At 35.9% G+C, this 14,070-nt stretch overlaps 1 protein-coding gene and 1 long non-coding RNA gene across 2 annotated transcripts; one reads left to right on the top strand and one right to left on the bottom strand.

The window, feature by feature from the left end:
- Positions 1–1,777: 1,777 nt before the first annotated feature.
- LOC132183872 (ethylene-responsive transcription factor RAP2-1-like) lies at positions 1,778–2,692 on the top strand. The gene has a single exon (XM_059597332.1). The coding sequence runs from the start codon at positions 1,792–1,794 to the stop codon at positions 2,377–2,379; it is 588 nt and encodes a 195-aa protein (XP_059453315.1). The 5' UTR covers positions 1,778–1,791; the 3' UTR covers positions 2,380–2,692.
- Positions 2,693–5,124: 2,432 nt separating this feature from the next.
- Positions 5,125–12,557, bottom strand: LOC132183873 (uncharacterized). The gene is made up of 3 exons (XR_009440526.1): positions 12,321–12,557; positions 5,834–6,046; positions 5,125–5,586 (listed from the first exon to the last, which is right to left on the bottom strand). It is a non-coding gene; the product is annotated as an uncharacterized LOC132183873 (long non-coding RNA).
- Between the last annotated feature and the right edge of the window lie 1,513 nt (positions 12,558–14,070).

Here is a 14,070-nt window from a genome sequence, read left to right as displayed (position 1 = left end):
CCCATCCGTCTTCCACCGACCCCTATCTCTCTATCTCTCTACCCCTCAAAAATTTGATCCACTTGTCCATAAAACCGAACATGTCGCGTTGTCATTCACACAAGTTACCAGAGTTTGACAAACTCATTGCGTACGTAAGATGTAACCATCCACGTCGGCGCTCACATTCCTACAACCCGCTACGTGGATATTATTTCAAAGATGCCCTTCTCTCAATTCCCACTTACAATATTTAACTCATCTTATTATTATTATTATCATTATTATGTCGAGAGACCTTAGATATAAGGCAAGGCCGCTTCGTATTAATGTATATTTACTCATGTTGGATAAATTTCATATCGAATAAAATAATGACTTTACCGATGAACGTGGCTAAAAAAATTGTTTGCACTTAAAATAATTCAAATTTTAAACTTAATGGATACGTTATTACTTGAGCTAATCCGTTAGGGTTATTATTATTCATTTTAACTCTTCTAAAAGTAACATTATGTATTTTAACTATTTAGTTTTTTAATATATATATATACTCTATAAACTTTTTTAAAATTGCATAAAAAAACGAAATAGAATGCTACAATACTTATTGAAACTAAAGAATTACTATAGCATTCTCTATATTTAAAAGATTGTGTTAGAGTGAATTTGAAAAAATTAATTGTAAAGAATATGATGTTTTAAACAATCTATTATTGATGCTTTAAGAGAGAGAAGGTAGATATTTTGCAATTTTCTAGGTTTATTGTATGGTGCAATAACTTTATTATTGTTTTTTTTTTTTTAAATAACTTTAATATTGTTAATGAATAGTCTATTAAGTCCAATATTAAAAAAAAAAAAAAAAAAAAAGTCCAAAAAATATAATAAATCTTTATCCTGCCACCTCCCACGGATCTCTCTCCCTTTGCTTTTCTATAACCTTTTTACCATTGTTTAGCTCCTATTTCACCGCATTCTTCAGTATTATCTTATCGCATGAGATGATCAAATCCACTTTTTGAGTAGTTGAATAACAGTGCCCTTTGATCATTAAAAACAATTTACAATTTACAATAAGGCTACTCTACACGACAAGATGACAATGAGAGAGATTTGAGGGATAGAAACTCGACGGTGATGAAGACGTCGCAAAAGAGTAATGGAAAAGCAGTCAATAAATAAATTAAAAAAGACGGTTAAAAAAACGAGATACGAAAACTCTTTCATATTATATATATTTTGATTTCAAGTAATGCTATAAGTCTTTTTAGAGTTTTTTTACGGTCATCTTCAAATGTGATGTGACTTTTAAAATCATCGTTGAATTTTAGATGAGATTTATTGACTTTTGATCTATTTGTGATTTTAAAAGTCATATCATATTTAGAATGATTATAAGAGAACTTTAAGAAGAACCCTTTACTAATTAAAATGAATTATCCAAATTAAAATTATTAATATATATACGTATTTTTATTTTACAATAGTGATGTAGAGATGCAAAGGAATATTAATTACTTAATTTAAAGTAATTTGTAGGGTTGTAGCCGTGCACCTCTAAATCATACGTAGCATACACATATACGATGTACCATAACATAGGAAGGAGAGGGAGAGGGAGAGGGAGAGAGGGATTAATAGACATGGGAGCTGATGGATTGTGTCGGCCAATTTTGGATTTATCTTAAAGGAAGATCAACGTGGCGGCCGTACCCTGAAGACAGACTAGCAGCCAAGTAGGAAACTAATTTGCCCCTCTCTCTCTCTCTCTCTCTCTCTCTCTCTCTATATATATATATTTGCGACTACATGTTCCACAACCTTGTTTCTGCCATCGGAGGCCAAGTGTACTTTCTGGAACTGAAATCAGAATCTCTTGCCGTTGCTGGGTTTTGTTTTCTTTTTTCCTTATCATATGTTATAGAAAAAATAGTGGTGATTTTATATCCTGCCATGGAAGGAAACTGTTATTCTTCGTCGAGAATCGCAGAAAAGCGCAAGCAGAGGCAGCAGCAAGAGAAGCCGTATAGGGGTATTAGGATGAGAAAGTGGGGGAAATGGGTGGCTGAGATTAGAGAACCAAACAAGCGGTCTAGGATTTGGCTTGGCTCCTACACAACCCCTGTCGCCGCCGCACGTGCCTACGACACCGCCGTGTTCTATCTCCGCGGCCCTTCCGCTCGCCTTAACTTCCCCGATTTACTTTTCCAAGAAGACGACGACGAACTTCGTGACGTCTCCGCCGCTTCTATACGCAAGAAAGCCACCGAAGTCGGAGCCAGAGTCGACGCGCTCCAAACCGCCCTCCATGCGTCGTCCCAGTCAAAGTCTGCTCGGGTCTCCGAGACGCCCGATTTAAACGAGTACCCAGGTCCGGAAAACTCCGATGAAGATTGAATGAATAATATATATACAGATGCTTTATTTCCATCGATCTTCTACGACGTCGTTCGCTCTGGTTTGCAAGAAACAGAAAAAAAGAAGGAAAATATCTGACACGCCAAAAGTTGATGTTGGGTGTGAAAATAGAATCAAAAGTTTCTGTTTGATAGGTTTAGATGATCTCTGTCTCTCAGTTGTAACAAGACCTAAGCAGCAGCTGAGCAGCAGCAGCAGCAAGCAATAGTTTTTTTTTTTTTTTGTTAATCATAAACCAAGTTTTTTTCTTCTTTTTTGAATTTAATGATTAACTTGTTTCATAGTTTGATTTTATGTTTTTGGATAAATCTTGTTTTATATATATATATATGTGTGTGTGTGTGTGTTTGGAAATATAAAAAAATGGGAAATTGATAAGGAGGAGGAGGAGGAGGCCAGAAGAAGAAGAGCGGCCGTGGAATGAGGGGAACAGCGATGGCCTACCAACCAAGCTTTATAAAAATTCTTTTTCTTAATTTCAGTTGGCGAAGGAAGGAGAAGAGATAAGAAGATAAGGCAGAGTTGGGCACCAAGAACCGGTACTCATGACGTGCCTGTGGACACCACAAAAAACCATGAAACCAGAGAAAGAGAGAGAGAGAGAGAGAGAGAGAGAGAGTGTGCATAGTGGTCCTCAATCAGAGAGGTTGTCACCGTCATGGGATGGTGGAAGCTTACGAAAGCGCTGTTTGCTGGAAGTTGATGGGTGATGGGGTTGTGGGCGGTTTGAGCTCTTTCCATTTTTCATTTTTATTTTCTTATTTTTTTTATTCCACCATTAAAGATCACATTTTTATTCTTCAACTATTAATTGCGTTAACTTTTTATCCGAATGATTGAGAAACTCACATTAGTCCAATAAAATGCGAGTAAAATGAGAGTTGCAGATTCAATATTACTCTATTTTTTTTTTTTTAGATGTCTGCATAAGAGAGAGAGGGGAATTCGAACTAGTGACTTTCGCTTCATTAGGTGTGGTCCCTAGCTGATTGAACTACCTCTTGGAGACCGATATTACTCTAATTGAATGGTGACCACCGTCGAACTTTGTTAATTTTTTTTTTCTTAAAAATGCTATATCAACAATACATGTCGGGATGTTATTGAAGAGTGTTAAATTTTGTGAGGTGGCTCTAAATATTAATCTGTTAAAATGATTGTAATTAGTATAGTATTATTTTTTAAGAAATGTTCTTCATTCCATCTTTTACCCGTTTCTATGAATAGGTGAAATCACCATTAATGAATTTGTATGAGACCCACGTGTGTCCACAAATCTAATAATGAAATGTACTGAATTTCCAAAAAGCAATGATTGAAAAATAATTAAAAAAATGATGCATAACATGCAATTTTTTTTTAAATAAAAATTGGACTTCATTTTGTTGTGGGCAGCAAAAATCTGAGCCTGCCCAAGTGTTCCCCCAATCAAATTTTGACTTATTTTCTTTATACTTAAAATTAGGTTATATTTTTTTTAAAAAAAATTAGGTTATATTCAGTTTTGGCTTACATGCTGTAAAATAACAACATGTATGTTGTAGTTTAATCAACGGTCAAGATTGAATTTCTCAAAATCTCTTTTCATTTTCTCTCTCCTATTAAATACTTCTAAAAGTAAGTCAACTTTTAAATTCAATCTTAACCGTTGATTCAACTACAGCATACATGCTGTTATTTTAATATTCTATAACATTTCTCTATTCTATACGCTGCTTCATTATTATTATTTTTTTATCCTTTTTTTAATTGGTCGGTATTATTTGTATGCTCTCGTAATGCCATGTTATTTAAAATTGCTGTCTATAAATGCTATAATAATTTAGATGGGAAAAGTCCATTCAATATGGCGGCCAATCCGTGACTAGCTGATGATTAAGATATTCTGCAAAGGGAGTTATTAGTAAATTACCTTTGAAATTTTTCTATTTCTTTTCCGTCACTCCTAATGTTTTTATATGCCGACTCCAATGGCGTAAACGTTACGTTTAATACGTCCGGCCAATGGAACAAACTATTGGGGCATTTACCACCGATACTGTCGATCTATATTTCGTCCGATCCCAAAGAACAAAGTTTTTGAGTTTTATTTATTTATTATTTAAACTAACAATTTTTTTTTTTTTTTTTTACATGTCCGCACAAGAGGGAGTAGGAGAATTTGAACTAGTGACCTCCACTTCATTAGGCGTGATTTCAGCCGATGAGCTACCTCTTATAACCTCTTGAGTTGAGATTACATATTGTTTAAGAATTGCAAATGCATATACATGTTACGATATTTTGGACTTTCGTGGCTAATTTTTATATTTTCATTAGAAAAGTGATACGACATAAAAGTAAAAAATGTTTTTGTGTTTTGAATTATTTTGGTATAATAAATATGTCCAAGGCCCACGCTACCATCGCATAGAATATCCCATAAAAGGGCACTTTTTTCACTCCGTTTTCATTCGGAGATGACCATTTTTTTTGTTTTGCAAGCAACCCATTGGCAGTTCAGTCGTCCAAATTATGATTCAATATATTGTTTATTATTATTTTTGTTTTAAGAATAGAAAAAAGAAAAACATTAACAATAATAATAACAAAATGATTGAGTACATTTCGCGCAACAACATGAGTTGTTAATTAATCCTAGAACACTTGCCCGAAGTATGCAGTGTTTGAAAAAAGAAGAATCATTAAAAAAGGGTCGCTTATAAACCAATTAACAGCAATACACCATGGAATGTTTACCAATATATTCACAATTTAATATTCCACAAGAATACAAAAGTACATTCACATATTCGAACTAATTTTCACATCCCACCCATATGAAAGTTGTACAAGAATATACAAAATGGCGCAAATAGAAAATGCTTCATTGGGTTGACATGGAGAGTGCCAGGGCTCTCCAAGAGCCAACATCAAGACAAACAATAACCCATCAAAGCACTATAGAGTTATCAACAGGTTGTCTCTCACTGTGACCAGGTTGTCGCTCTCGTATGCAGCCAGCTTGAAATGCTATTCACAAGGAATGGAGATCTTTCTTTATTCTTCACTGATGTGGCAAAAGCAGATAGTGCATCCCCACCTGTGAAACTTCACATCCAAAAGAATAAAATTCTTTGTATAAGGAATTCTGTGACACACATGATACTTCATGGTCTAATAAAAACATCCCTCCTTGTCTTTTTCCTGCCACAATAGTTAAATTGATGTCAGATCATATCAAAGGGTCCTGAAAAGCAGTAATACTTTTTCTATTATTGTCATTTCCTGTATTTACCCCTCTTACCTTTTGTGTTATGTTTCTTTTATTTTCTTGTTCTAACATCAAATCTTTTCTTTTTTCTTTGAATTTAAAGATAAATAGGATCAAACTACATCTAACAAATAAATAGTTTGACTAAAGCAGCTTTATATTCCTTAAACAAAGTGTTACCAGGTGGTCCAATGTTGGTAGATGTTTCTTTTCAACAGGCCTAGCTGGACCCTTCAAGAGAAAGTAATCATTGTGGTCCAATGTAATTAGATTTGTGGCTAACATCCTGTTGTAGCAGGCAGCAGTTGTTTATCCCACATACATCATCGATAGCCTGTTCACAGTCAAAGCATGCCGCTTCATGCTAGGAATGAGCAGCACCTCTTAATTCACCTGAAATGCAAGTGTAATTCTAGGGTTAACTCTTCTCTTTGGTGAAATGTTGCATCAACTTATTTACCTTGATCATGCACTCTTGCGATAGCAACTACGTCGCCGTTCAGCACAATGTAAAGGTCAGTTAGAGAAGATGAAACTAGGATAGTGACCGATACCCTATGCAAGTATTAACACAAGAATATGTAGCATTCAACAAGAATGTCAAGTTCTCCTTAACAAGCAATCCAATCAAAGGTACAATTAACACAAATGGGACCAAGCAAAAAGCTACAAAAGGCCATGCTGATTGAAAAGATTTATCGGTTTGCTGTCTCTGTAAAAATGTCCTTTCAGTGAAAACTCAGTACTGGGGTAACTGATCATTTATATGGAATACCAAGCACATCAGATGTGATATATGCATATGCTATGTTGCTGGGGGTACAAACCCATAATGGTGTAGAAGAGGCAGTCAGTTGGCAGTGACAACGTAGGAGGTGCTCAGGAAAAAAAAAACAATAAAGGACAACAGCATAGGAGGCATGATCAGTTTTTCTTTTAGTTCAAAACCATTATAATATGTATCACAGATTGCTTTTTCTTGAGAAGTCAGTTCTTTTCACTAAAATTTGGCATTGGGAAACTCTAGAACTGAAGAATGAAAGGGTGTAACTCGAAGCAAAGGTTTTGGTGAAAAAAATAAGATAAAAAAAAAAAAAGCACATCAAAAGTAACACCACTAACTTCAGCTTTAGCAAATAGAAAAGACACACTCCCTTTTTTTATGTCAACAAAGAAAGCTTCAAAAATACTGGAATGAACAACCGACACTGGAACCCGTGCACAGTTGACACAGTCAAGATTTACGGACTCATTTAAAGTTAATGGACTGTGTCACCATGAAAAATCTAATAATATAATCAAGACTCAAGAGAGTGATCAAAACATAATTTTACTTCTGCAAGCAAGAGAAAGTAACTTATGGTTAAATTCAATATATACAAAGAAAAGAAGTGCTAAATATTACACACTTCTTATATTCCAAAATACTGGCCAAAAATATATATAGATTCCAAAACATGCGGAAAAAATTTCTGGGCAACCTTAAAATCCTCTTGAGACTAGAGATCAGATAGCAACTTATTTTAATCGTTCTTTGCAAGTAAACCTGTGCAAGCGAGTTTAAATTTACCATTTTACCTTAATAATCCTTAAAGACTTCGAACAGCTAAATTGTCTTCCTAACATTTTTTTTTTTTCATTTCAGAGAAAGCATCATATACTGCTTTAGCCGATAAAAATAATAAAATACTATGAAGAAAATGAAAGAAAACCCTGTCGCAGAGTTCACTGATAAAATCATAAAAGAAAGCAGCACCATAGTCGAACATTAAAAATTGCACCAGAATATCTATAATGCTTTAGCCCATAATTGTGAACTAGTAAGAGCAAAACTTTTTTGATGAATTAGATACTATTTCATTCAACAACTGAACCAACTACAATCAGACCAGCAAAACTGGACAACACAAAAGGAGACTACAAACCAGGCTCCTTACAACCCAAACCAACAAGCTAAACTAGAACTACTCAACAAAGAAAGGAACTAAAAAAAAAACAGGAACTACATCTGCAGAAATACAAACCAGAATGTAGCAAGACATCAAGCCAACAAATCCATAGGAAGATTCCATTGTTTACCTAGAACATCACTCTCCAACCACAAATGGAATCTGCCCTTACCCAAAATTCTAGACCTAACTTCCCAGAAAATCACTTTCCAAATCTGCTCCTCTGTTTTTGGGGTGCCACCATGTTTGATCTCATTTCTAGTACGCCAAAGCTGTAGAGCTTAACACCAGCCTACTAAGACAAGCTAACAAAGTCTTCTTTCCCCAGTTACTAGTGCTCATCCCCGCGACATTTTCCCATAGATAAGGTGGATTAGCAACATTACATCGCTTTATAGCCTTCATTCCTGCTCTCCAAATTCAAAGACTGAAGCTACACTCAAAGAAAAGATGGTCACGACTTTCCAAACCATTTTTGAAAAAAGGAAATTGAATATCCCCAATATACTTGTTGAGGTGCAACAATGCCGCTCTATTCACGTAAACGGCTCTTAGAACATGCCTTGCGAGATGTGATTTTGAATGTCATAAAAGGCTTAACTTTCCTCACTAGATATTAATTGGTTTTTATATGAGATGGTCAAAAGCCCGATCTAACAAATAGCATTAGAGCTAGGGTCATGGGTTCAAGTCGCGAGAGCGTCACGTTGAGGTGCAACAATACTGCTCTGCTCACGTAGACGACTCTTAGAACATATCTTGTGGGGTGCGATTTTGAATTGCTATAAAAGGCTTTAGCTTCCCTTACTGGATACCAATTGGTTTTTAGATGAGATGGTCAAAAGCTCGATCCAAAAATACCCACTCTTAACCAACTGATCTCCAATATATAATCAATTTTTCATTACCAACTACAAAATAAAGGTCTGCTTGGGAATTGCATAGGGAAACCAGACAATCTTCCCCCAATCTACAACTTGATTCTTCCTCTTGATGATTCCCAAAGTATCAGAACACGAATAAATCTTTTTCTTAGAAGGGACCCAAATAGCCTTATCTTTATCCACAATACTAACCTTTGGAAGTCTACCTTGTATCTCCACAAGATCATCAGACTTTGCAGGTTTCCAGCACCAACCACCATTAGAGATTACAGTCGACAATAGAGCATCAATCCTGCTTTGAGCATCATAAACAACCCGATATCCATATTTCTCAAACAATATACCTGCAAGATGCCAATTATCGAGCCACATGTGTATGGAATTCCCATCTCCAACCTCAAAAGAAAGAAAATTTTTGACCAAATCACACAGCCAGCCGGAAAACTGTTAGGAGAAACTTCAATAATCCAAAAGCTTCTCCCTTTAAGAATGTTCTCCTTGACCCATGCAAACCATATAAAAGTAAGAGCAAAACTTACATCCTTATTTGAGTGAATAGCCTACAATATCCTCTAAGTAAGCAACTCAACTGTTATTCGGTACTCACAAACAGATTCAAAAAGAATTTCAAACGACATTAAATAACAAAATGCACCGCTGATATTGCCTGCAAATATATGATCATTTAATCCTGAAATCATAGCAAATGTAACATTTGAAAACCACTTTTCTCAATTGAAAAATTAAAAGTGTAAAACCAATAACAACTTCTTTCTATTTTTTGATAAGTAATTAAAACCAATAATAACTGTTTTACCATAGGAAAAAAATTGATCTTTGATGTGAAGTCCATATTGTATTGACATATTTAGTAAGACAAAAAACACAAGGTATAAGTCTAAGTCTAGAGTGGTGTGTTGTTCCTCTAAATACACCGTCACAAGTTGCACGTCAAAAGCTTCAAGTATTCTGGGAGGTAAAGTGATTTGGAAACCTAAAACCTTGAACTTAGGTGATTAGATTGGATCACACATAGCCTAGAGTTGGTCAAGTCATGAGAATACATAAATAGTTATTATTGGACTTAATTTAATTTTTACAAAACTATTCATAAGTGTTTAAACGGAACATTTTACATTCGAATGGTGAACTGGGGTTCTCACACAGATTGCTTTATTCAAAGCTTCATTCAAGCAGACAGATAATTTAGCTCAACCTGAGAACATATTTTAACACCTATTCGAATATACAGATCGAATGAGAACTAATGTATCATGAGAAAGCCTTTTCAAAGACAATCCAACAAAGACATAAGTCATCATTTCAATTCTTCTATATTGTTGTGTGAAGTCCGTAGCATGAAATCTGAATACACTGTGTGGATAGTGAGAAGAGTGTGTCAAGGAGCCGACATGTGATATCAGCAAGTGAAAAGTATGAGGACCATTTGTGCATTGGTCAGTGAACAATCGTGAGCAGTACAGCATGCATCTCTAGAAGCTGGAGTTGGACCCTAAGTTTAAAGGCGAGTTTTATAAGTCTTGTACATGTACTTTCAAGTAGTGATATCTTGGGCTAGGTCCTGGTGTTTTTTCTAAATAAAAAGTGCAAAATTGTGTGTGATTCTTAGACCATCTACTTTCACAAGATTATTGCATTTATTGTACTTGTTGAAAATATAACATGTTTACAATGACAATCAAATGTGTTGCAATATGCTCATCGCACTTGAATATTCAATCTAGTTAGTTTCCACAATGTCTGGATTCCTGATTGAGTATTCTTGACTGTTTGCTCGAAGGTAACAAAACCTGTTAATATTGTCAGTTAACAGGTGCCCACACAGGGGGATCCAATAGATCACCAGGCAATCTCTTTCATTTGAAATTCTTTTGGAAAACTAAAATTATTAAATAGCCAGCAAATCTTCAATGACAAATCTAAAAGATACGGGCTTCTCTATGCATGTGGCATGAAGAAAGAACAATTTGATTTTGTTTTCTTGGCTGATCAAGCCAGAAAACATAACAAAACGGTGCCTGACAACCCCCTTAAGACATTTTAAAAGAAGTGAGAGACCAAGGGGGGCATCAAGGTTATCTGCAACCAACAACCAAGATGAGAATTTCCTTTATGATAACTGTGCCAGATCCAGCACCACCATGACCAAGAATAAAAGCTATATGTGCTCCAAAAAAAAGGGCTGGATAATCCTTAGTTCTGCAGGATTGACAATGCATCTGTTTTTCCTATAAATTTTCAGGACTCCTATTTCTCTGCAAGTCAGAAAACTTGTTCTGTAGCCCTGGACCAAGAATTGCACGGAACTTCCATGTGCCAGTGACCATTATCTGCCCAAATAAACTCTGTCAACTAGACTGAGGATTCCCTGTAAGAAGACACTGTGAAATGACAGATGCTCATGGGAAGGCAAAGCACAGTTTACAAGAACCAAGTTCATGGACAAGGTGGATGCTACCATCTTTCTGGCCAGAAAGGTTATTGGTAGGCCGTATTCACAATGACCAGACAAGATTATAAGTTAACCAAATTTTCTTTCAAAATAGAACAACAACATTCAAGACGACACTTTGCTTTGATGGAGTAAAAGAATTCTCAAATTTGGAACTTTGAAGCAACATAACATACCAAGATCAACATCATCATGACACAGCCTCCACCAACAATGCCTAAAACTTCCTCTTCCAAGTAAGTACTTTGGCTGACAAGAAGAGACCCTAAAACACCCCCCACACCCCCCCATAAAAAAAGATATCTAGAAGAAGCTCAACAGAAAAACTGATTATACACTGCTAGCTAAAACTTGGTACTGTCACTATAGCATTTGATTTTTTTTTTGAATAATAATTTATTGAAAAGAAACGCCAATCACCCTAAAGGTGTTTGGAATCTAAAAACTATACAGGATAAACAATCATCCTAGAGGTGTCTAGAACCTAAAAAGTTAGGAAAAACTTCACTTGACCCCCTGAATTTTCATTGCTTTTGCAATCACCCCCTAAAGTTTAGAAACTAAATTTAGCGTATTTAAAAGGTTTGCAATGTCACCCCTCCCTTTAGGTTTTAGGGTTAAATGAGTTCTATGCTTGCCCATTGCTTCCAGCCTTCCACAAATAACCCAAGGTATCATATACAATTACCTGTTAGAATATAGATAGACTAAATTTATTATCCCTTATTAGTTAAAATTTTGGAATAAATGATAATTTATCATAGCCCCTATCTCCAAAGGATTCAGCTCAGGTGCTATATATATTAAAAAAAAATCTACATGAGAGATTTTAGTAGTTTTTTCAACGGTCCAACTTTAATTCTTCTATTTCTTTCTTGGAATGAAATCTAAGCCGTTGAAAAAATTATAGAAAATCTCCGGTAATTTTTTTACGGCACATAAGCCAAATCTGACTCCACATTATACCTCCTAAGATATTAATCCTGCTTATTAAAAGGAAGTCTGGATCTACACGCAAGAGGAGGGAATGTCAAAATATTGATTAAATAATTAAATTCATTATTTTCTATCCCTTAAACTTATCTTTTTGGATAATGTGATTGTATTAAGACATGTTCAGATACATAATCAAGATTGGAACGCCTCTTTCCAACAGTGAAGAGTCGTTCATAATTCCACACGTTCATAATACCACAAGTAGCATCGGTCACCGAAAGAACCGAACAAAGATCTCAAGAAACATTGACAGAATCGATTAGAACTTCCATGTGATAGGAGAAAACTAACAAAGCTCAACACTGAATTTGTTTGAGGACCACAAAATTTGAGAAATACACACACACAAAAAAGAGCTAACTAACCGGAAAAAAAACCTTGCAGTTGGAGTGGCGCGGAGAAGGACAGAGCCAGTGTGCTCCGGCCGCCGGGTGGGGCAGCAAAGCATGTTCCACTTTCTTGGTCTTTCTTCACTTGGGATGTTTGAAGGAAACGGCTTTCGGTTTTAGTATGTCCCTGTATGCAACGTCTCGGTAGTAGGCTTCGGTTCCTCTGGATAAAGAGATCCAAGGCTAAAAATAGGCCACGTCATCGAGCAAAAAAAAACACATGGTAGAGATTCACGCAGGTTTCATTTTCATTTTCCCCCATTTTTCCCTCTCCCACCGAAACTTTCCTCCCACCCTTCTCAAGTTCGGCCTCCGCCACCACTCACCAGCAACCACTGCCGCCACCGACGGCCAACCGGACTCGTTGACACCACCACCGGAAGACGAGAGTGCCGCCCACCGAACGAAATCCGGATAGCCCGACGAACGCCCGGCACTCCCAACGCCACCACCGGCTACATAGGTAACTTCTCTCTCTTTTTTTCCTTTTGATTTCCTCTGGTAGTGTGATCCACAGATATGGGGTAAAATGCTGATATGTGGCTCTCACTTGTTGGTTTGTTTTGTTGCCGGGAAAAAAAAATAAAAATAAAAAAGGAAAGATTTTTCTCTTTGCGATTTGAGAACAGTTTCTATAAATTATTTTCAGAAAACAGTCTTTGTTTTTTCATGATTCCTAGTTTTTTTTTTTTCCATTGTTTCAAGGTGGGTTTAGACTATGGTGGGAGTGATTTTTATGGCTCACAGAATCTGAGGTTGTGGGTACTTCTTAGAAAATGGCTTCCTTAGTTTTTGGTCTATGTTGGATTACATTTACCTTTGCATTTATTCTAAATAAGAGTAATTGGCTGGTGTATTATACTAATTGTAATGAATTGCCTATGATGACGACATTTGCCATTTGAACAAGAGTTGCAACAATTTTTTTTGCACACAATGACTGTTATGGGCTCATGGCAGTTAACATGCAGTGGGTAGTTATCATATGAGAATTTAGAACATAATAGGTAGTTAATTTAGTGGGCAGTTAATGGAGGGTTACTTTACTGGGTAGTTAGTAACGTAGGAATTGTGGTTGAGTTGTTTAAATAGAGCTGCAGAAGACAAAAGGGGCAAAAGAGAATTGATGTGTAATGTTGTTTGTAATTCTTATTAGATTAGGAGATTAGCTATCTCGAATTAACTACCTATGTTTATTTCAGTACAGTTTCTATTCCAGAATCAATCCAATTTCTCTATTTCCATTTAGAATCTTGCAATTGGTATCAATTTCTATTTTCATAACCTGGCTCTGATGCCAATTTCTATTTTCATATGATAACTATCCACTACATGTTAACTGTCCATGACAATGATAGAGTTTCTACATGGGTCCTTGATGCAATGAAGGATGTGTTGCGTGCAAAACTTGTTGGGAGAAGTCTACTGTAGCTTCCTTCTAACATCTCTGAAGAAGATATATTGAGTTGGTAGACAGATTCTATCATGATTGTCACTCAAAAATAAGAAGCTTTCTTCTTAAACAATATGATTCAAATGATATGTCGTCTATCTCTATCTCTAGCCCAATATGATTCAAATGAACAGTCTCCTCTCTCTCACTGGCACTGCAGCTCTCTAGCAGTACTGTTCGTACTTTTTGTAGAGATAGTAATCACAGCAATATAAATGATACAAAAATCAATATTTCTGGTAAACTACTCGCTCTGCCGCTTCGTCATTGTTT

This window comes from Corylus avellana, chromosome ca6 (genome assembly GCF_901000735.1).
Source record: "Corylus avellana chromosome ca6, CavTom2PMs-1.0".
In the NCBI taxonomy this organism is placed as follows: domain Eukaryota; kingdom Viridiplantae; phylum Streptophyta; class Magnoliopsida; order Fagales; family Betulaceae; genus Corylus; species Corylus avellana.
The sequence above is the reverse complement of the archived record's forward strand: the minus strand, read 5'-3'. Positions and strand labels throughout refer to the sequence as shown.